Below are 23,836 nucleotides of genomic sequence, written 5' to 3'. Positions count from 1 at the left end.
ATACTTGGTTTGCTCTTGTTTTGATAGCCTCACCCGTCTTGGACTCGTTCTTCTGGTGTTGCATTACTTTGTTGAATTTCTCTTCCACATCTCCCGCCTCTTTTACTTCAGTGATGAAAAGTATCAAAAAGGGTAAGTATTTATCATAACTGTAACAAAGAAAACTACTTTGTGGCTCATGAGCTTCTTGCAAAGTTTGTATTTCTGCTGTACAATAGCCACAATAAAAAATGAGTTCAGTTAAAATTTGCTTGCCCTTCAGAAGTAACTTCTATATTTCTAATATAGAGTACTACTCCTTAATTCTATGCTATAAAACAAATAATTTCATATTACCCTATTGCCTACTCAAGCAATTGTTGATACAGCAGAATTCTCTTCCTTATTATATACTTTATATTGATATATGCAAGAAAATTATAATGGGATATTTGGTGTAGCAGACACAGTAAACTTGACGTAATTTCAAATGAAATTCTTCAAATTCATAGCTGCTAATAAGTATCACGTTCATTGTTTCCCTTAATACAGGCGGGGGAGAGCACAGTCATTGATTTTACATGTCTTGAACTCTGTAGAAAATGAGGGTTAAAGGCCAAGAGTTGAGGTAGTTTTTCCTGTTAAGCTTTTAGCAATCAAAATTAGTAGCTCCTAGTTAGCAACTTATACCCCTCTTAGATAACATTCTGAAGTTGAATAATATCTAGTGTGTTCACTTATGCTGATCCTTAAAACTGTGCATAAATGACTGTGCTGCTTAAAATCTAACTTAAGGGCTATCACCATATTTAAGATACATAATCACCACGTCGTCTTTTCTGTAATTAAAAAAAAACACCTCAATAATTATTGCAGCATCTTCCTTATTCAAAGAATAATTAAAATTTTTATTTTAGTAAATGTGTAAACATTTGAGAATTTAAAGGAGATTAGCAGTAACATCTCATGTTGAGTATCAGTCCTAATTTTTAAAGAAATCTTGATAGTTTTCTCTAAGTAAATAGAGTCCCACATAATGGAAATAAACAGTCAGACTAATGATTTTCTGATGTTATCCAAATAATGAATATGCATATTTATTGACTTGTGGCACTTTCTTTGTAGGTTTTCGTTGTGGGCTGGTCTTTTTGTTTTTGGAAGACTTCTGACTTTGATTCTCTCTGTTCTCACTGTTGGCTTTGGCCTGGCAAGAGCAGAGAATCAGGACCTCAGTTTAACTACCGGAAATTTTAATGTTCTGGGTATCAGGTATGGTAAATTGAAACCTTTTTTTAAATATTACTCCTGAGGGAATTCTGCACCAAAATATTTTTAAAATCTGCATTTTTTGTCAAAATAACACAATATAATGATACCATTTTCAATTATTTGCTGTCAAGTTATTTTGAAATACATTACCAAAATAATTGAAAATGGTGTCATTTCAATTTTATTGTTGTATTACTGTGTTATTTTGACAAAATATGCAGAACTTTGCAGAATTTTTAATTTTTTGGTGTAGAATTCCTCAAGAGTACCAGGGTTGTGCGTGTGGCAGAATCTGGGGCAGGGGGTATCTGGATGCACGGGAGTTCTGGGCGCAGGAGGAATGGGACTCTGCAGGGCGGTCCAGGTGAAGGTGGTTAGGTCTCAGCGATGGAGCTGAGTGCTGGGGGAATGGGGTTGGCTTGAGGGGTCAGGATGCAGATTGTTGGGGCTCAGTGGGGTGGGGTCCAGGTCTGGGGGGGGTCCCAGTGTAGGGGGTGAGGCTTGGGGGGCTTGGTGTAAGGGGAGTTCGGTGCAGGAAGTAATGCTTGGCATGGGGGAGGGTTCAGGGGCTCCCAATGCAGGGGACCTCAGTGAGAGGTTCCAGGTGTGTGTGTGAGGGTGAGGCTCGGGGGGGGGGGGGGTCCAGATGCACAAGGGTTGGGCGGTCAGAGGAAGCAGTTCCCAGTACACACTGACCCCTCCCCCTGTGAGTGAGGAATGAGGGGGCCAGGAAGTAGGGGAGGGGAGGGATCACTGTGTACTGGGAACCGTTTGCTCTGACCACCCAACCCCCAGGCATGTGGGCCCCCTCCGTCCTGCCGAGCCTCCCCCCCTTCCACCTGGAACCCCCACCCCACTGAGCTTCAGCTACTGCACGTGCACACTCTCATAGATACCAGTGTAGAGTTTCCTGCAGCCAGGGGAGATTTCTGGGAGTGATCTGACCCAAACCCAGCTGCTCCATGCAGGGGATGGGGAACTCCATCTCCGTCGTCCTCTCCCTGCCACCCAGCTGCGGTGACTTACCTCTCCCCTGGCTGCCAGAACAGATGTGCCCATTCTACTGGGAAGGGTGAATGAGCACTGATGCAGCTTCTCTTTCCTTCCCCACAGAAAACATTTTTCTGTGGAAAGCAAAGAGAATCTGCGGGGGGGGAGGGGAAATGTGTTTCTGCACATGTGCAGTGGCGCAGAATTTCCCCAGGAATAAAATGCAACTTAATTCATATTATGGAATGTTTTTATTCATATTAGACTGAAGACATTTAGTAATTTACTTAAAGCCCATACCAAGAGGTTTGGTAGCAATGGTAAGGCATTTGCCCAACTCCACAACAAAATTATTAACTGAAGAATTCTTGTACTACTATAGATCATAGTGTTGGTTGTCTTGCCAGAGAAATGCAGTTTTAGACTTAAAGAGGCCCTCTGATATACAGAAGTTTTAAGTCTCTCAGCGTCTCCTAAAATCTGTAGATTGGCCTCTAGATGCATCCCACTGAGAAAAAATCTTGTAAGCTCCAATAAACCAAGTTGTAACATGTGGAATTATCTACAGATCACCCTCTTAGGCACAAGAAAGGAGCAGCCACCATTTCCCTTCCCTCACCCAGGAAAATGAGCTGTGGGTTCTTCAGGGAAGTCTTGAAGTTCTGAAGGCACCAATAAAAGGGATAGGGCACTTGTTCAGGGACCTAGAGAGTCCGCACTGCTGGTTGCCAGGTGTTTCTTTCATCTGCCGTAACATGGCACAGTTAGGAGCCATGCTGTTGTCCTACCTGTGCACCCTCTCTACCTTTCAGGATTTTAATTTGTGGAAGAAGGAAAGTATGAAAATACTGTTAGGGTCAGGGATCATCTTATCGAATAATTTCAGTTTTATGGGAAGTAAACCATAGCCCGCTGGTAATCGGAGGAGCTTTTCTGACAAACATAGGAAAGGAGAGAGAATGCCATGAATCTGCTACTGCTTCCATATTTGTGCATTTGACCAGTCTCCACCCTCTGTAGGTCTCTCACTCTAATTTTGTTCTTCTTTTGCTAAATCCTATTTCCGTATCTGTGTTAACATCTGTCTCTTAATGATAATCAAAAATAAAGAAGTAAAGTCAGAACCAGGCTGACTTGTGCCTCCATAAAAACTCATGAGAAAAATCAGTTTTTGCCTACTGGGAAGAGTTTCTAATTTGTTGCCTATTGAAAGAATGATTGCTTGCATGTGTCTGAGGAAATTTTCTATACTTTGGTGAGCAAACAGGCAGCTTCTCTTGACAAATACAAACCTTGATGGTTAACTGTTTGGTAAACTTGACAAACTTGTTGACATGCCTTCGTGTGATACTTGTTTACATGACTACCTCTGCTCTGTCTTAAATCTGTTTATAGAATCATTGTACTGTCCTCAATCTGTGGAACTCAAGCCTTTATGATGTGGAAGTTCATTAATTTCCAGCTTAGAAGGTGGAGAGAACATTCTTCTTCTCAGCCTCAGTCACTGAAGAAGAAATTTGTAACAACTAAAGGTAGACCATCCAAAAAAGAGCGAGGTTTGTATTGCAAGGTTTTTCTTTCTGAAGATAGAGTTAAACCAATATGAAAAACTTATTTAGCATAATTGGGTAAAGTGCTGTTGAATGTTTGCTGTGTGAAATGAGATGTTTCTGGTTTTGATACTCAAACTCATACCTTGTAAAAATTAAGATAATGTGTTCCAGTTTGCCAGGTTAAAGGGATATCTCAAAATCTGTGGCTGTTTTTAAGACTTTGCAAGTCACCTCTGATTTGCACTCTATATTTACCTGTCTCACTCTTAGGCCTGATTTACATGAGAGTAATCCTTTATGAATGTCTCTTCAAATTGACTATGGGCTTTGTGCACATGGTGCTTTAGTTTGCACCAGAGGGGTGTAAATGTTAATCCACGCTAGCTTGTCATGCATTAACTGTCCTGCGCTAGAAGTTCACTAGTGCCTGTTAATGTAGTCCTGAAGTAATACTGTGTAACAGGCACAAGGGAACTTCTGGTGCTTCCCAGCAGGGTCCATGCAGGACAGTTAGCATGTGACACACTAGGGTGTATTAACATTTACACCCCTCTGGTTCTCAAGCGATATGTAGGCAATTTGCCTAAGGGAACAATTGTCCCTATTTGGAGTTCTGGTGTGATGTGAGACTTTGTTCTCTAATTATAGCTTTTTGTTTAAGCAAATAACAGGTTCTTCCAGCTGGGTTTGCAGGTTAAAGTAAATGGGACTTGTGCTTCCATGCTGCTTAGGACCTTAACTGAAGGCTCTTGGTTTTGTAAATTTTAGTCTGTATGATTTTGTTTTTGTTTTAATCACAATTCTAATGTATTTGAAAGTTTAAATAATTCTCACTGGTAATATTAATGCAGTAATTTTTTTTTGCCATAGTTCTATAAAATTCAAGTAAGATACTCTTCCAGTACTGATATTTTACAAAAATCAAACAAACAAAACGTCTCCGTTTATTTAAATTGTAATCTAATTAGTTTTGCAAAAATTCAGCCTGACTTAATGACTTTTTTTAAAAATCAAGTGATTTAAATAATAATACAATTCAGTAACTTAAATCACCTTGATTTAAATCATTGTAGTACCCTCCTATGTGTGATGTCGGTGAGTTGCAACACAAACTTCAAGTTAAGTGCCTCTCTTTCCCGTTCTCATGATATATGTAATTACCAACTAATATCCACCTTGAATTGTGGTATTTCACAAAATAAAGTAATTTTAGATGTTATACCTACCCTGGAGGCCCAGCCAATTTTGGAGGGTTTACAACTACTTTTCCCATTTAATTTTTTGTTTGTCTTGTTGCTATGTGAAAAACCATGGGAGAAGAAGTACAAATTAAAGGGAAAAATGGCTTAAAACCCTCCCAAAAATGTCTTTCCTTCATTTTGATATTATACACAACTTTATCTCCATTGTGAAGACTTAAAGCTGCTCAGGCCTGGTAGTGGTATGTATTAAGCACATGTGCTTGAGTGCACCAAATCCCACACCTGCTAACATCATCTGGGTATGTCAGAAATAGCTGTAGAATTAAAATGTACACATTGTGAGATTGAGACTTTGATGGTGTGGGGTTGGGGCTAGATAGGTGTATTGGTGTACGTCACCCTTCCACTGGGAAAAGGGCAGAAAGTCATGTGGCAGGTCCTGGTGCTACAGAGATTTGGTTCCAGCTCTTTTCTCCCTTGCAAGAGTGTATGTCTCCAGATCTCTTTTTCTTCTTCTTCTTGGTTTTACTTACTCCAACTGAAGCCAGGAGCAAGCCAATAGGGGACCAGTAGGGCAGAATGATATAGCTAGTTACGTGTGATTCATGCAAAATTGAGTGTTTAATCTGAAATTGGAGTAATATAGGGCTTGTTGAATGCAAACTCTGCAGAAGCTTGAGCTGGTTGCGGATGACTGCTGTACGGGTCAAATTTATGGATGTGATTATTGGGACTGTACACTTGTCTGCTCCTTGGTGTTTTCATGGTAGTGGTGATAGTGGTTGCCTTAAGGCAAAGACCACATGAATTCCCAGTTCTGTGATGTTGCTGCTGCTCCTTCTGCTGGGGATTCTAGGATGCAACAATGAAGCACCACTTCAATGGTGAATGTCTTATTAGGATTCACCGTGCCAGAGTTAGTGTAGGAAAGTACCAGACAGTAGTGGTGATGTGGAAAGCAGTTTGGAAGGGAAAAGTAATTTTAAGCCCCTGTGGCACTTTGACTGCATCTGCGGACAGATGTTGTCTACTATGGTTTGCATTGCAGAACGTACCTAACTTAATTGCAAGGATACAGCAGGTTTAAGAAATCCATAGCCTAAGGAAACCTGTCATTGGACAGTCAAGGGTTAAAAAGGCTTAATTTCCAAAGCCTGTTGTTATAGAAAAGCATATTACCAGGGCCAGCTTTAGGGCGTTTCCCCCAATTCCTGGGAATTGGACTCTGCACCTAAGAGGGGCTGCCAGAAACAGTGGCAACTGATTGAGCTGCCGCCAAATTGCCGCTGCTATCTTTGGCAGCAGTTCAATCGCTGCCACTGTCTTTGGCAGCACTTCGGTGGTAGCTCTTTCCAGTTGGGCCCTGCACATCCTAAAGCCGGCCCTGCATATTAAAGAAATGGTTTGGGAACTGGATGAATCTTTTGGGGGTGGGGGGTTTAGGAGCTACATTTCCTACTTTTTTGGTTGTGTAAGTGCTTTTGTTCTGAAAGTTCATTTTTGGATTACTAGAACTTCCTCAAACTCCATAGCCTTCCAGGATGGAATTTTCTCAAACTAAATTTTTCAGAACGTCTGTTTGAGCAAGTATTTCAGGCATTTTCAAGAACAAAGGGAATGGGAATGACTACCCTTGCCATGATTTAGCAAAGAAAAGAAAATTCAGCATTGCAATCTCTTGAACAGCTTAAGTATTCCAGTAGGGGAGATTGCCCGTGCCAAAATTCAAGTTGTTATAGTTCTCAGGTCACAGATCTGCCTTTGTGTACTGGTTTTAAAAAAAAAAAAACACAAACCCACAATCTTCTGGCTAATTTATAACAGGTTAAAAAATGTGCTTAGATGCATGCATATGACTTTTGCTTTATAATAAACTAACAATCCAGCAACTTTCCATTGGTACTTCACATGGAAGGAAAGTCTACAGAGAAAGAGGCAGGTGAAAAGATCACTAATACAATCATATTTACAAACTGCACATAATACACTGTATACTTTATTACATGTGTTTGATGGTGTGGTAGAAGTATTTTGTTAACAAAAATTTGGAGTGGATACATTACTTAAGAAAGGTGAATCCATGAGTGACTTATGTAAGTCATCCCAGATGAATGCCAGTAAAGCTTTTTGCTGCACTATACTATGTATTCTCCACACATTGCAGAAAAGCAAAAGGTTTGAGTTTCTAAAAAATTGTATTGGGATTATCTCTTTAGAACCCTTCATCTGTAAAGTTGGATATCTTGGTTACTAGAAGTTCAGTTGTCCAGAACTCAAAATCAGTCTCTTTTAAAATATTTTCTGCTAACTATGTAAAACAGCCTTTTTTTTTTTTTTTTTTTACACAGAACGTTTTTTAAGCTATTGCAATTATTGCATCATGAAAGTCTCTTAAGACAGCATTTAGCAGAGTAATACTTACATTGCAATAAAATATACAAAAGCTATATGTTGACTTAGAAATGACTTAAAGATAATCAAATATAAAATGTTATTTTGCTTGGGAAATCATCAGTTTTTTTTCTTGTTCCTAGAAAATGGAGTAAATGGAACAGTAACCTCAAATGGAGCAGACTCGCCTCGTAGGAGGAAGGAAAAATCATCATAAAACTGAATTTTATTAAGTTAACTAACTAATATCCCCAAAGAATCTGCTTTTTACTATGAAAAGCCCTTCAGCACTAGAGATCTTACTGATTACAAAAATACAATTCATGCTTTTTGATTATTGCTATTGTTTTGTGAGACTTTTTTTAAAAAAACTTTTTGACTTTAAATAAAGAGTGGAAAGGTTATCAGTTTTCAAACGTTTAGGGGGCCACAACACTTTTTAAATAACCATGAACGCTTTTTTAAACACTTAGTGTGATTAATATTAATCAGAATTCTACTTACTGAGGATCAGTGATACAGTGTATTATTCCTTCCAGTTTTTATAATCTTGTTACAACATCATATTTTTCAAATTCTTCAAGAAGTATTGCAAAATTGAAGTAAAAAAATTAATATCTGTTTTTAGATATTCTCGAACGTTCAGTATATTACTTTGAATCAGATTTGCAGCTCAGTACTGGTTTTGTAAGACCATCAAAATTAATGTGCGTTATTTTGTAGGTAATAGCTGCGTTCATTTCAAGAAATGCCCACGTCATTAAAACAAAATTTAACTGATTGGAAACATTGCAGTGTCTTATTGTCTATGTTGGCTGGAAATCTCTTGTATAAAATACTTGTAAGGAACAAAATCTTTCTGATGTAGCTTTAGCTCTTAAAAAATGGAAAACAGAATGTGTTGCACAGAGAAGAGTGATTTGCATAGCGCTACTTTAAGTTAATAAAATAACTCTCAACTGTGCTTACACATGGGCATATTGCAAATTACTAGTGTGACATAGGCCTGCTTTGAGAACTCATTTTGTCTCTTGATTTTTAGATTGCATTTTTTTTTTTAAATGGGTCAGATTTTTAATTTAGGATATATTTCAGTGCTTTGTGGGGAGGGAATTTATTTAGACAAATCCAAGTTCTGGCAAACTTTCCTTCCCTTCCCCCTCCCCCTGCCCCCCCTCTCCCCCCATTTTCCATCTCTGATTCGGAAACAGTTCAATGTATTGCATATATATTTTTTGATGAAAAAATGTATTTGAAAGCTACAAAATTTTTAAAAATTGAACTATTGGTGATCTTTGCTCCCATTAGGACCATTGTAACTTAATTTGCCTTTTTGCCTGTTTTTCATGGTGCAAAGGTTTGTCCAAATTAAATTTTCAGTTGAATCTGCAATTAATATTTGCATTCGTATCTTTGTAGTCTGTAATAGGTATAAGCCCAGCTCGTTTCATTCCAGAAAACCTACTTAATAGTTTACCTTAAATGAAATTGCTAGTTCGATAGCTTTTGTTAGACCACTTATTGATAAATAGGAGCCCTTATGAAAAATCTATTAAGCTCAGCGAAACAAAAAATTGAGTATATTAAACTGAGCCCAACAAAATAACAATAAAAACTTCATTCACTGTCTTTTTTTCCCCCTTTAGTTACTTATACATTTTTTGTTTTGTATGCTGATACAAAATTTGGGGTGCACTTAATTATCCACTCTTAAATAATGTATAGCTATTTTGACGTGAATTGTTGTAAATTTTGTATAACATGACTCTTAATTCTTGATGCAGTTGCTTCAACAGCTCCCCCCTGCTTAGAATTGCAGGCAAACATGGACCTGGTTACGGTAGAGCTGTTATGGGTTGTATACTCTGAATTTGTCTTGTTACGGAAATAGCTATGTCATGTTTTGGTTTTTAAAAAAATAAGTTAAAAAGCTGTCTAGGACAAAAAGATTCCATCACATCTGATCGTAAAACTGTACGATCGGAGTTCAAAAAGTGATAAATATACATGTAAATCTCCATTCCATGAATCAGCGTGCTTTATATCTGATGTTTAACACAAGGACATTCTTTGAGTTTGGTGCCGTGTTCAAAGATTGTACTTGAAGGGAGAAGAATGTTTAAAAGCACTAATCATGTGTGATTCCAAAACTGTCATCTGAGAGTTTGCCCTCTTTTGGCCATGGTGCTATCTGGGGAGTCTAATAAAGAGAGCTGTCAACCTCCTGGTAGCTTTTTTTTTGTCCCCAGAGATCTTGAGACGAGAAGGGATGATCGTGACCATCTAGTGTGATGACCTGCATATCACAGGCCATAGAATTTCACCCAGAGGAATTTCGAGGAGTGGAATCTTCTGTCAGCAGAAGTGAAACATAGGTTCTGATTACTGATGCATGAATCCCTTTTATTTAACTAGCTACCATTCTGAACATAATTATTTAGAGCTTGCCCTTAAGTGATTTATTGGAGCCGGGGGGTTATAATATCAACTGGTTTCCAGAGAAATTATTCCTTGAACTCTGAGAGTCTTACAGAATGGTTGAGGTTTACACCTTACGATGTAAACTTTGACTTCACCTCCAAAATCCTCTGAAGAGTTATGTACTTTTGTCTGTTAGTACAGGTTACTAACATTGCTCACTCTTGACGGATGTTCTTGAAAGGCTTTTAATTTTCAGAAGGGCTGCATTTCCAAATTCAGCCCTGTGAGTGGTCATTTTCCTATCTGGTAATGGGAAGTCCAAATTGTTCCAAGTATCCTTGGATTCTTTTTTTAATTTTTATTTAATGTGCTGAAAGCTAGCAGTAGTTGTCTGACTTGTAACTAGGAAAGGCCAAGTAGTATCTTGAAGAGTGTCTTTCTGATTTACTGTAGAAGTAATTGTCTTTGTTTTCTCTTCATTGTCTTTTGAAAAATATTCTGATCAAAATGATAAGGCTGTATGATCCTGATATCTCTCTTTCCAGTCTGCTGCCACCCATTCTTAATTCATGTATTCAGATCCTTTTTACTTTGCTCAGAAAACTCTCGGTTGCTTAAATGTTTGACTTCCAAATCATGATCTCTGTATTTGTCTCTTTAGTTGCAATCTGGAGTTTACAAAACCTGAGCAAAGTAAGTTAGTGCAGACTTAGCAACATGTCTTTCAAATATGGTTGGTAATTGTAATTTTTTTCCTTGTTCTGCTCTATTTCCTAACCCAGTGGTTCCCAGACTTGTTCCACCGCTTGTGCAGGTAAAGCCCCTGGCGGGCCGGGCTGGTTTGTTTACCTGCCACATCCGCAGGTTTGACTGCTCAGGCCAATGGGAAGTGTTGGAAGTGGCGGCCAGTACGTCCCTTGGCCTGCCAGGGGCTTTCCCTTCTCAAGTGGCGGAACAAGTTTGGGAACCACTGTCCTAATCTAAATCAGGTGCAAGAAGTTATCCACTTTTAGCCTGCTTAGTTTCAGAGTTGCTGATCCCAGAGCAGAGAAAACTGTGAGGTCCTCCGTGATTTATGAGGTTGGGCTACATCTGTGAGTCTGAGCAAATGGCTAACAGGATGGAGTATGTCTGTGAAGAATTAGGATGGGGAAAGATCTGGATGTCTTGTCTGTCCTTTCATAGGTATGGAATCACAGACATTCGAGATGGGCAAGACTTATGTGATCATCTGGTTTGTTCCCGTCCCTAATACAACTTTGTTCCTAGGCTGCAGGAGACCTTTACACTTTGTGTTAATTGTAAGTTCCCATGTATCCCATAAAGAGAAAATTGTACCCATTTCCAGCCTAAATTCTAGTTCTATCTAATATGGATTTGGATAACTCTTAAATATATTCTTGCAAATTTTATTCCCTTGTCAGTGTTCTGCCAGAAAACCAGCTCTTCTTTGTAGCTGAACTTTAAATGTTCCCTTTATACAGAAAATAGGAATGTAAGACCAATACTGAACAGTCATGAACTGCCCTAGGCATCTAAATTCCGTAAGGTAGTTGTCCTAATGGAGTGTCATCTTCAAATAACCCATCCAGGTTGTTACCCACACACTCTAGGGGGCACCTACCTTTATCCTGTTCCTAGGGATCAAGGCATAATCCCACACTCCAGGGCACCCACCCTTACCCTTCCAAGGGCTCATGGCATAACAGTCTGCAGGTTTGCAGGACCTTTTACCAGCGGAAGAGCCTTGTACAGTAATATCCGTATTAACAATCACCAAGCGGAATACACATGCTAAGCATGCAATGCTGTGCTACCAATCCTGCTCACACAGGCTTACTTTCCCTGTTGGCCAGGCAAGGTCATTCTCACCTTTTTTCTGGTTGCTTCACATCATGCTTATGCATAGGATTCTAGCAGCTCTGTTCTCAGGCTGTCTTGCAGGTGAATAGTCGTTTTTCTTCCAGGTCTTTATTCTTTAGCTTTTCCTTTTCCTTTTTCCTTCCCAGCTAGTCTTCTTGGACCTCAGTTTATGTAGTGAAACTTGACTCCGGCTTAGCTATACTTTAACCAATCATTTTATTATAATATTACAAAATAATTCTTTGACCAATCCTAACGCATTGTGAAATAATTCTTTACCCAATCATACCCCACCACCTTAGTTGATTTGAATCTTGCAAAACTAGTTCTGCAACAAACACAAATAAAAAACCAGACAGAAACCGTACAAATGATGAAGTAGTAGAGATTTGACAACCACAACTGTTGATAAGTGATTCCTTGACAGAATGCTGTCAAACGGTTTTCTTTAAACATCTAAGATCTGTTTTATCTGGTGGTGGGCACTATTCATACAGGATCGGCTTCTTAACAGCCTGATATTTCGTTGTTTTGTTTAAATTTAGATGGAACGTGAGGCTATGACTTTCTGCTTCTTGGCTCATGGCTGCTGCTCACCTAATTTGGCTGCAGAAAAAGGCATTGGACCTTACAAAGTGTGTGGTGCAACGTTTTGTAAGAAAGATATTTCATGCTCCAGAAGAGCTAAAGGCTCATTCCGCAAGTTTCCTAAACACCTTCTTTGCTTATTTGTGTGTGTCTGTTTTAAAAGCAACTCTAGGTGGAATTCTCTATGATCTGCTTTATTAAATTTTCAAAGTAATTGGTTCTTCCTGTAGACTTCCTACTGTTTGTTAGCCCCAAAGAGTAACTAGTCCAATCTGAACTGTACACGACTCAAACATTTTAAAATCACTCAGCCTGTTTTGAGATTCCATTACCAAATGTAGTGTACATCAACCCTTCTCACTTTGTACGTTCTTGAAACAGTCCCAGATTAATGAAGCAGAAGAAAGGTAATTGGAGAACTGCAGTTACTAGTAAGCAACTTAATTACTTCAAAGGAAAGCTATTCTCTTATTAATGTGAAGTTATTTCAGCTTATAAAACTGCACTAGCCAGAACTCTAGTCCCATTATGATCAATTAACACAAATAATTAGACTTTCCCCAAGCCTAAATTAAGACACTTCTGCTCAGAAAATACCTGTGTAAAATAGCTCTGAAAGTGCACAGACTTGCTCTCTGTTGGAGTGGGGCGGGGGATGAATTCTAGAGTTCGGAGCCATTACTGCAAGATTGGCAATATTTAACATTTATCTAGAAAGGCTGTTCTATTTAACTTCTCAACTGAGAGGGGAGTTGACGTCTAAGTGATGACCCCAAACTAAAGCTTTTTATGGGTTAAAATCAACTAATTGGAAAAATGGCAATACGTTCTTCTCTATGGGGGTTATACTTGAGTTGTCATGGTTTTTGACATTGCACATAGTTGAAGATGGAAGTCAGAAGGAGTGGTTCCTCTTTTCATCAAACCAATGTTGGCTAGAAAACTATAACCTTTCCTCTCTGATGTGAACCTCTGATTTCTGCAGTTTTCTGTACTTTCAGCAAGAGTTTTCTGTACTTTCAGATAACTTACCCTATGATCGTTATTTTAAAGAAATAATACTTAGAAATGAGTAACTGTTGCTTCTGCTGCATTTTGGGCTTTCTGGGACAGCAAAGGGGTTCAAAATAACTGAGCCACACGTTGAAGAAGAAGAAAGCCTGGCTTAACTGCAAACCGCCCTGATAGAAGCATTTTTCAAGCTCTTGTGCACTGAACATCCTGTCTCCGCAACAGCTCTGCAGAAAATGTAGGCATCCAAGAGGGTGGGTTTGTTGGAGTGACGGGACAACCATGTGGTTTGTGATATTCTCAGACCCACTCATAGCTTACACAGCATAAGGTGGTTGCAGTGGATTGTGGCTACTGCTACTCCCCATGGGCTATAGTAACAGCCTCAACCTGACAGTGCAGGTAGCCTATGTTCTCCCACTTGTGCTTTGTTCCTTCTACAAAGTCTAGGCTTTGGGAGGAGGAATTGGAGGGACTCTCACTTCAAACAAACACCCTTGGGAATTCCTTGAAGGCCCATGAGTTATTCTTTTAGCGAAGGGCAGGATGTAGCTCTCCTGTGACTAATCAGGGCCCAGTTCAAGTCTGAGTCAGATCAGCATGTTGGCAGTGAATTGTCCATCTGCCACTGGTCTGCCTTGCAAGTTTGAAATAGTACATTTTATTGTAACATACCCAACTTCTTTTCCATGCTTCATATCATGGAGTGTTTTGGTGGTGGTGACTGCAGCACTGCTGAGGCTTATCTCTATCAACCTCCAAATTTCCCTCAAAAGAGAGCACAACATCTTGGGTCCACTGCGTGTGCATTCCCATGCAAGTTACTGCAGTTGGAATGCTCCAAAAAGCAAAACACAAGCAATGTCTGACTATAAATACCTTATGTATATTGTTTTGTTAACTGTTGATGCCCATGGACATGCTCATCATTGCTATTTGGGGATGTGGTTTCCCCCACCCCATTTTTGGAAGTGAAACCTCTCCAATGGTAAGTTGGTTGTTATAATACAATTGTCATTTTCAATTATAATGTTCTAATACAATTCATGTTTGGATGCCAAGAGCCTGTGTGCTATTAACATCCACAACTGTCAGTTCTTTTATTAGAAATGGTGGGTGAGGAGCTCCAGGTTACAGCAGTCTTAAGGGGAAGTTCTTTGTGCAGAACAGGGGTCAGCAACCTCTGGCATGCAGCTCACCAGGGTAAGCACCCTGGCAGGCCGGGACAGTTTACCTACCGCATCCACAGGTTCGGCTGATCGCAGCTCCCACTGGCCCTGGTTCGCCACTCCAGGCCAATGGGCGCTGTGGGAAGTGGCGCGGGCCAAGGGAGCTCCAGGCTGGGTGCCAAAAATGATATTTTTCTTAGCATATATTGGAGTGTTTTCACAGAACAAGAGCATATGAGGCACAATCTTAGACATTAGCTGCCAGCTTTGCAATATTTATTTTTCTTTTTACAATGGTGGTTGCGATTAAAAATCAATGATGGCCAGAGAGTGGCATCTGCAATATTGTAGTCATTTCTTTACCCTAAGAATAGGCAACTACTGTGCTGTATTAAATATCACAGTGAAGTAATCATTGGCAAGTGATGGCTACTTAGTAAGCAACCACTCTATGTTCATGGACAGTTTTGTCAGTCTCAGTCTTCTCCATACTGAGGCACTCACCTGCCACTCTGTCAGAGGATTGGGTTGGAGCCAGGGTCAGAGGCTGAATGCCAGAGCCAAGAGTCAAGACAGGTTCAGACCCAGGAATAAGAGCTGAAGGTCAGAACTGGATTACCTGGAGATTCCAGTCAGGAAGTTGGGATGTATGAGGGGGTTGAGTGCTCTGGCTGGGGGCGCAGGCTCTGGGATGGGGCAGAGTGTGGGAAGGGGCTCCAGGCTGGTTGGGGTGCAGGAAGGGGTGAGGGTTCCAGCTGGGGGTACAAGCTCTGAGGTGGGGCTAGGGAAGAGGGGCTTGGGGTGCAGAAGGGGGCTCCGGGCTGGGGCTCAGGGTTTGGGGTGTGGGAGGAGGTTCCAAGGTGGGGCAGGAGGTTGAGGTACAGGATGGTGTTCAGGGTGCAGGCTCCAGGCGGCACTGATCTCAGGCAGGCCCGGCGTTTCCTGGGGACGGAGGAAGTCTGTGCAGCGCCAGGGAAGTGGTGGCATGTCCTGGCTCCTAGGCAGAGGAGTGGCCAGGGGGCACAATGTGCTGCCCCTGCCCCCAGGCACCACCTCCACAGTCCCCTTTGGCTATGGTTCCCAGCCAATGGGAGTTGCAGAGCTGGGCACAGAGCCTTCTCCACTGGCGCTGCAGCTAACCGGACATTTAGCAGCCCAGTCAACTGTGCTGACAGGAGCTGCCAGAGTTCCTTTTTGACCAGACATTCTGGTTGAAACCTGGATGCCAGGCAACCCTATAACTGACTAGTTAGGCTGGCAGGAGACTGAGCTGGTGCTGCTGAAGGGCCTTACTCCTGACATGCTCACTTGGCAAAAGAGGAAGGACAAGGTGGTCATGGCCCCCTGAAATTCCTAAGTTGTGAACTCATGTTCTAAATGTATTAACAAACAAGAGATTGTAACATCTGGGCAAAGACTTTGTCCTTGCCTGTAAAGCACCTAGCAGACTTCTGTTGTTATATCCATTACAAAACCTTTTAAATATTTAGGAATGAATCCTTCTGGACTGTGGTAATAGCTGATAAGTTGCGTGTGTGGCAGGGATACGTCACTGGACTAGGAATCAAGAATCTTGGGTTCTGTTCCTGGCTCTGCTACTGACTTACCCTGACCCTTGGTTCATGCATCTGTTCCTCTGGGCCCATCTACTGGCTCCCAAGATACCTTCAAGGAGCAGTGGGCGCTGTCTGGGTTTTCTGGCAAGTGTCCTCTTCTGGATCCCTGATTTTGAACCTATGGCCCTCATGTCCATTCCCATTTTTATCATTTGTTGCCCCCTTCTTATTTGAACCCTGGGCCCAGTAGCTCCTCTCCTTAGGCTGGGGGAAGGCCTTCAGATGTGGGCAGGCTTGTGCCTGCCGACCCCTGGGATTCAGTAGGTACTGACCTACTCTGAGACCCCAGGCAAGTTGCTTCATCTCTCTGCCTCCATTTCTACCATTCATCGATCTTGTCTATTTAGACTGTAAGTTTTTCAGCACTGGGACTGTTTTACTAATTGTGTGTACAGTGCCTAGCACAGTAAGGCTATGATATCTAATTTTGGAGTCTATAGGCACTATTGTAATACAAAAATAAACAAGTAATATCTGGATCTCATAGTAAAGGATACATAACAAGCTAAAGAAAAGGCTCAGCCTGAGCAATTTTTGACATGAGGGGAGGGAGTGGGGTATCTTGTGTTGCATCAAGTCTACATCACCATCCTGAATCCTGGATTTGTTTTAGCATCAGGCAACTCATTTAGAAGATACTGTCTTGAACCATTTAAGATTTAGCTAGGAATATCTTAATTTCTCTGCCTCACTTAGAGCATCACATCAACCCAGACTGAGGCTGACAGAGGCGTCAAGACTACAGGGTTTTGTTCTCATACTTTGAGATTTGGAAGACTACATTAAAGCTTCAACTTTGGTGTAGCTTGGACTTGATCGCTGTAAATCCTTATGCAGCTCTTCACAACTTTGAAGTGTCTTGCCTGGATCTCTGGCTTCAGAACCAAAGAGTTTGTGCCAGGATGTCAGCAGGAACATCAACTGCGTCAAGGATATATGTGACAAAGAATCCTATGGCACCTTATAGACTAACAGAAGTATTGGAGCATAAGCTTTCATGGGTGAATACTCACTTCATCAGATGCATAACAAAGGATATATGTATGATTCCAAGTATTGTCAGAGGTTGTCTCAGATTAGCTTGGGGCCCAAGTGGGTCAAATCCAAGTGCCCCATCATCTCAGGTGAGTGAAATTTTGAAGTCTGTATAGACTCACCTCCGGTTTAATTGATGCAGATAGAGTAAAACCTTGTTTGGGCTCAAAGAGCATTCCATCCTATAAGCTGTTTTGGTATTTCAGGATAGTTTTAGGCATTGGGTGGAAGTTAAATGACTTGTTCTCAGTAGGAACTGTAGAGTGTTGAACTCTTGAAAATCTGGGCCCTGAATGTTACCTTCTAAGGTGACTAATTGACAACTGTGTGCATGGACCAAAAGGCCAACATTGTTTATCTACAACATATAGTATTCTTGGCAATCTTCAGTAATGTGTTCATTTAGTGCACTTCGAGGGCATCACAACTTCCCTCTAGAAAACTTGTATTACTATTTGCCCAACCCTAACCCTGACTTCCATAGTTTGTTTATAGATTCTCTATTAAAAGTTGAAATAAAATGTTAATTGTATGCATTGTTTGTTTTTCCCTGATGAATTCAGTAACTAGATGTAACTTACTCTGCCATGTAGAACAGAGTTGTAGCTTAAAAAGAAATTGCACAGATAATTATTTTTTCATTAAATTTTATAGGGCTAAACCCACGGTTGTGAGTTCAATCCTTGAGGGGCCACTTAGGAGTTGGGGGGCAAAATCAGTACTTGGCCCTGCTAGTGCAGGCAGGGGGCTGGACTTGATGACCTTTCAGGGTCCCTTCCAGTTCTAGGAGATAGGTGTATCGCCATATTGTCCTATTATAACTAGCCACTTGCTATGTGGCTGTCACCAGGAGCTGACTTACATTTTCCATAATTGGTGAGACTTTTACACAGGCAGGCACTGTAAAGGGTCAGGGTTTGGATGCCTGAGAAGAGGCAGGGTCTAAACTGCCAGCCTGTAGTGATTCTTACTCTATTTCCCCCTTGCTAGTTATTGCTCACTTTCCCCTAGTCCTTTCACTGTGTGTCATCTCACCCTGCTGCCAGGTCAAATATACATTGCTGTCCTGTGTGTGGCTGGAGCAGAGATTGACTCCCCAAAGTCCAAAAGCATGTGGTGATTTTATGACATTGGAAAAACGTTGGGTAGGGGAAACCACAGTCATTTTCTGTATGTTTGTTTAAACTCTGATGTCCAGTGGCAAAAAGCCTGTGCATTCGTTTCTTCCCCTTTTGCCTAGCCTTAATTTTTATTTTTATGCCTTTTATTAACCATAAAAGTAACAATTAGCATCTCGTTATGGTACCTACACACACATACAAGTGCCAGAGACTGAAGAACATGTTAAAATATGCAAGGCTGGCTCTATTTGGTCACAAATTATGAATCTTTTGTATTTGAAATGATGGAATTTGAAGTCTCAGTAGTTAGACTCATTTTAATGAAAATCTCAGACTGCAAAACCTCAGATTATGGAACCAGTGTCAAAGCCTTTAGTAGGGCTGTCAGTCACAGTTAACTCAAGCAATTAACTCAAATCAATTTAACTCGATTACAAAATTGATTGCAGTTTTAATCGTAATGTTAATAGAATACCGTTTTAAATTTATTATAAATATATTGGATGTTTTTCTACATTTTCAAATATATTGATTTCAGTTACACCACAGAATATAAAGTCTACAGTGCTCACTTTATATTATTGGATTATTTTAAAATTTGCAGTATAAAAATATTAACAAAAATAGTATTTTTCAATTCACCTCATACAAATACTGTAGTGCAATCTCTTTACAGTGAAAGTACACTTACAAATGTAGATTTTACAATTGTAAAGCAACGTACAAATGTAGATTTATTTATTTATTACGTAACTGCACTCAAACAAAACAATGTAAAACTTGAGAGCCTTTTGTGACAGGTTGGGTGACAGAAACCCCTTTGGGACTGCCACTTGATGTGCTGAAGCTACCTCTAAGCCCGTTTTCCCTGGCAGCTTGGGACTTCAGTACCCTGCCTGGTTGTGCCAGACACACTCGCCTGTTACAAACACAGACCCAGGTCTGAACCACGTCCCCCAGAAGCTGCAGGCTTAACTGAAAACAGCTTAAGAAGTGTTCCTGTCTCCAACACCCAGATACACAGTTCTCAATGGGATCCAAACACCAAATAAATCCATTTTACTCTGTATAAAGCTTATACAGGGTAAACTCATAAATTGTTCACCCTCTATAACACTGATAGAGAGAGATGCACAGCTGTTTTCTCCCCCAGGTATTAATACTTGCTCTGGGTTAATTAATAAGTAAAAGTGATTTTATTAAACATAAAAAGTTGGATTTAAGTGGTTCCAAATAATAACAGAGACAACAAAGTAAATTACCAAGCAAAGTAAAACAAAAACACACAAGTCTAAGCCTAATACAGTAGGAAACTAAATGCAAGTAAATCTCACCCTCAGAGATGTTCCAATAAGCTTCTTTGACAGACTAGACTCCTTCCTAATCTGGGTCCAGCAATCACTCACACCCCTGTAGTACTGTCTTTTGTTCCAGTTTCTTTCAGGCATCTCTTTGGGGTGGAGAGGCTCTCTCTTGAGCCAGTTGAAGATAAAATGGAGTGGTTTCCAGGGCCTCTTATATTCTGTCTCTTGTGCCACATCACAGCCACAAGATGGGGTCTCTAGCCACCTGGGCAAGTCACAAATCTAAGAATGATTCAACTTTTGCAGGCTATTGTTTACATGTTAGTTTGAACATTCCCAGGAAAGCTCAGATGTGGATTGGCATCTTCCAAAGTCCACTGTTAGTTAAGTAGTCCCAATTACTTGAATAACCCCTTCACACTATGTTGACCAAATCTGTCTTATGTGCTTCCTACAGCACACTTTAAATACAAGTATAGAGCCAATGCTCATAATTTCAGATATAAAAATGATACATGCATACAAATAGGATTAATATATTCAGTAGATCATAACCTTTGCAAAGATATGTTACATGGCAAATCTAGCACAAAACATAGTCCAGTTATGTCATATTTACATTCATAAGCATATTTCTTTAAAGCATTATGGGGTGCAACACCACACCTAGAAATCTACTTGTTCAGTCAATTGCTAAGACAAATAAGTTTGTTTACATTTACAGGAGATAATGCTGACCACATCTTATTTATAATGTCACCTGAAAGTGCAAGGTATTTAAGTGCTAGATACGCTAAATATATGCCGCTTCATGCTAAGGTTTTTGAAGGGTCTGAACTGGTTATATCCCCAAGTAGGGGATCCAATTCCTCCTTGTGACTTAAACCTGGTGTTAGCAAAGCTAATGGGTCTGTTCATTGCTTCATCTTTCAATGAAGGTAGCCTTTCTGATGACAATTAATTCTGCAAGAAGAGTGGGAGAGATGAGAGCTCTGGTATCTAACCCATCACAAAGACAAGGTATACCTATGCCCTCATCCAAAATTTCTCACCAAAGTGATTTCTCAGTTCCACATCAATCTGGCGCTACACTCACCAATTTTATTCCCTAAGCCTCATGCTCATAAGGATGAGAAGAGACTCCCACCCACTGAATGTTAGAAGAGCCTTAGCATTTTATTTGGGTAGGATTAAACTGGGTAGGTAATCTTTGCAACTGTTTATATCAGTAGTGGACAGGGGAAGGGCCTTGCAGTCTCATCTCAAAGAAGCTCGCCATGGATTTCCTCCTGTATACATTTGTGCTATGACATGGCCAATGTAATTGTGACAGATTTGGGCCCTTTGGGTTGTCACCTACTGTGCTGGGATGCCACTGAGTCAGCCTGTTCTTCCAGCCTGGGTCCTCTACCTGGCCTTGCTGGGTTAGGCTCACAAGTCTCTTTCAGCCAAACACACAGGCAGGGCCACACACAGCTGCTCAGAGAGACAGAGATATGCTCTAGAAAGATTCAACCTTAGGGGCTTGCTCCAACACTCTGGTGCCCACTCCCCTTAAGGAGTACAAACCCAAAGGTTTTATGAAATTTGCCCATCCCTCAATGTGGAGGGAGATATGCACAATTTCTTGCCCCAGTTGGAAATTACATACACTGGGTTATATTATAAACAAGAAATAATTTTATTAATAACAAAAGGTGAATTTTAAGTGAATATAAGAGATAATAGACAGAACAAAGCAGATTACTGACCAAATAAAACAAAATATGCAAGCTAAGCTCAATATACTTAAGAAACAGGTTACAAAATGTAAATTCTCACCCTAAATGTTGTTTTAAGTAGGTTGCAAAGTTTCTGTGGCTCAGAGTTCCAAGTTATATTCCTTTTCAGACTGGACCCCTGTCTCAGTCTGGACTTCCCCCTTGCCTTCCCTTCAGGTGACTTTAGCAGTCTTTCTTGTTGGGCAGACAAGCCATGGAGAGGAGGAGTCCCATTCGCCTTCCTCCCCACCATTAAATAGAATTTACATAAGGCAGGAATCCTTTGTTTCCCAAACTTGACCCCCCTCCCCTTCCACTGGAAAGTTACTATAAGTCTTGGGTAATGTTTAGTATCAGGTGACAAGACCACCTGCCTCTGTAGTATCACAGCGTCAATGAGTCAGTGGCAGTATGGAGAGTCTGCAGGAAGGCCAAGCCTTTACACACTCCATTGTTCTCGCTGATGAGCCATCAGCCCTGTCTGGGTTTTCCACTGTTGTACCTGAAGTGTTAGCAGTGGGCATCACCCAAAGTAGCATAGTTGAAATACAGATACATAGTCAATATTCCTAACTTCAGATACAAAAATTGATACAGGCCTACAAATTGGATAATCACATTCAGCAAATTATAACCTTTCCAATGATATCTTACAAGCCCCACCTTGCATAAAGTACATCTCAGTTATGTCAAATTGATATAAGTATATTTTCATAAAGAATATGGAGTGAACTGTCACAGTAACTCTGCCAGACAGTGTGCTGGCACATTCCAGAAGGTCTCACACGGCCTCTGCAGCCTTTCTAGCTCTCATGCCTTTACAGGATATTTGTAGAGCTGCAAGTTTGGTCTTTAGTACATACTTTTGTTTCCCATTATGCCATCTCTCAATAGGCTAGAGAGGATGTTAGATTTCAGTGCGGGATAGTCCTTCAATCATTCAGGTAGACTCTGACCCCACCTCCAGATCAAATTGCTTACGAGTCACTGGAAGTGGAATGGACGAGCAATCACTTGAAGAAGAGAAAAAGGTTACTAACCTGTTCTGTAACTGTTCTTCAAGATGTGTTGCACGGGGCCATTCCACAACCCACTCTACTTCCCTTCTCTATCAGAGTTTGGCCAGTATGAAAGAACTGAGGGGAGCTGGACTGGAGGCAGCTATGTCCTTTGTACCATCACTAGCAACATGAGACCGCAGAAGGCGCATGCGCCACCTTCACAGGTATCACCGTAGGAAAAATCTCCAATGCTAGTGCCTTAGGTGCTTAGACACTTGAAGTAGACTGGACATGTGCAACACATTTCTAAGAACAACAACTATAGAACAGGTTAGTAACTGGTTTTTCTAAATATTGAGTAGGTCCCTAAATATTGGTGCCCATGTTAGAAAATATTGGCACATATCTACAGTATGATTTATAAAAGTTTTATAGCAGAATTAAGCCCTGTGTACACATTTTGAGAAAACTGTTAGTACCTTTCTAGAGAACTGTGGTGGGTTTTTTTTTAAAGAGAAAGTACAAGTATGAGTTCCAGACTCAGAATAGATGGGGCTATAGGTTCCTCAAATCCTCTCCATAATTGGGCATGTAATGAACCTGCTTTTCCTCTTTCTCTGGAGCTCAGCAAAGTCGACCAGCAAGGTTCAATTGCCCATCCTGTTTTGGAGGTGGAGAAAAACTTGTTAAATCTGGATGCTTCTGTGACAATGCGGTTCTGGCGGGACCCAACTGAGAGTGCCAATTCAGGACCGATTGCTCAAACAGGGCAGTTACAGCCCAAAGCTGGGGTTTTTCCACCTCTAAGGCAAACCAAACCAGCCAGACAAAAATGACTTCGGTTTCACCCTACTGGCTAACCACAAGTCACACAAGCAATTTCCTTAGACGCTCCAGTCTTCCAGTATTGCCACCAGTGCCACTCGTCCTGGGGATGAATGGTTATGAAAACCAACACCCCAGTAAAAGAAAAAGGTTCTCTCGATGCCAAAGGACCAAGCCCCAGACCCAGGTCAATATACACATCAGATCTTACCCACAAATCACACGTTGCCATCCTTAGAAATCTAAAATCTAAAGTTAATTCATTAAAGGGGAAGAAATAGAGATAGAGCTAAGATGGTTAAATGGATCAATTACAATACAAGTCATGGCTACAGTTCTTAGTTCAGGCTTGTAGCAGTGATGGAATAAACTGCAGTTTTAACAAGTCTCTGGAACATCCTCCCGCATGATGGGTCATTCAGTCCTTTGTGCAGAGCTTCAGTTTGTAGCAAAGTCCCTCCAGAGGTAAGAAGCAGGATTGAAGACAAGATGGAGATGAGGCATCAGCCTTATATAAGCACTTCCAGGTGTAAGAACACTTCTTTGTTCTTACTGTGGAAAATTAAACCAAAATGGAGTCTGGAGTCACATGGGTAAGTCCCTGCATACTTTGCTGAGTTACAAGGCGTATCTGCCTTCTCTCAATGGGTCAGTTGTGTAGCTGATGGTCCTTAATGGGCCATCAAGCAGGCTAAGCAGAGCTAACAGCAACTTGTCTGGGGTGTTTCCCAGAATTGC

The 23,836-nt window shown here is 40.8% G+C and overlaps 1 protein-coding gene across 1 annotated transcript in view; it reads left to right on the top strand.

Annotated features, from left to right (window-relative positions):
- Positions 1-9,608, top strand: part of TRAM1 (translocation associated membrane protein 1) — a 28,969-nt gene extending 19,361 nt beyond the window's left edge. Inside the window, exons 8-11 of the mRNA XM_032794452.2 lie at positions 28-132; positions 1,105-1,248; positions 3,634-3,794; positions 7,528-9,608. Of these exons, the coding sequence (XP_032650343.1) occupies positions 28-132; positions 1,105-1,248; positions 3,634-3,794; positions 7,528-7,601 (484 nt within the window). The 3' untranslated portion in view covers positions 7,602-9,608. The remainder of the gene's footprint in view (positions 1-27; positions 133-1,104; positions 1,249-3,633; positions 3,795-7,527) is intronic.
- The last annotated feature ends 14,228 nt before the right edge of the window (positions 9,609-23,836 follow it).

Source organism: Chelonoidis abingdonii, chromosome 2, assembly GCF_003597395.2.
Source record: "Chelonoidis abingdonii isolate Lonesome George chromosome 2, CheloAbing_2.0, whole genome shotgun sequence".
Taxonomy (NCBI): Eukaryota; Metazoa; Chordata; order Testudines; family Testudinidae; genus Chelonoidis; species Chelonoidis abingdonii.
Note: the sequence above shows the minus strand (reverse complement) of the source record. Positions and strands in the feature narration are given on the sequence as shown.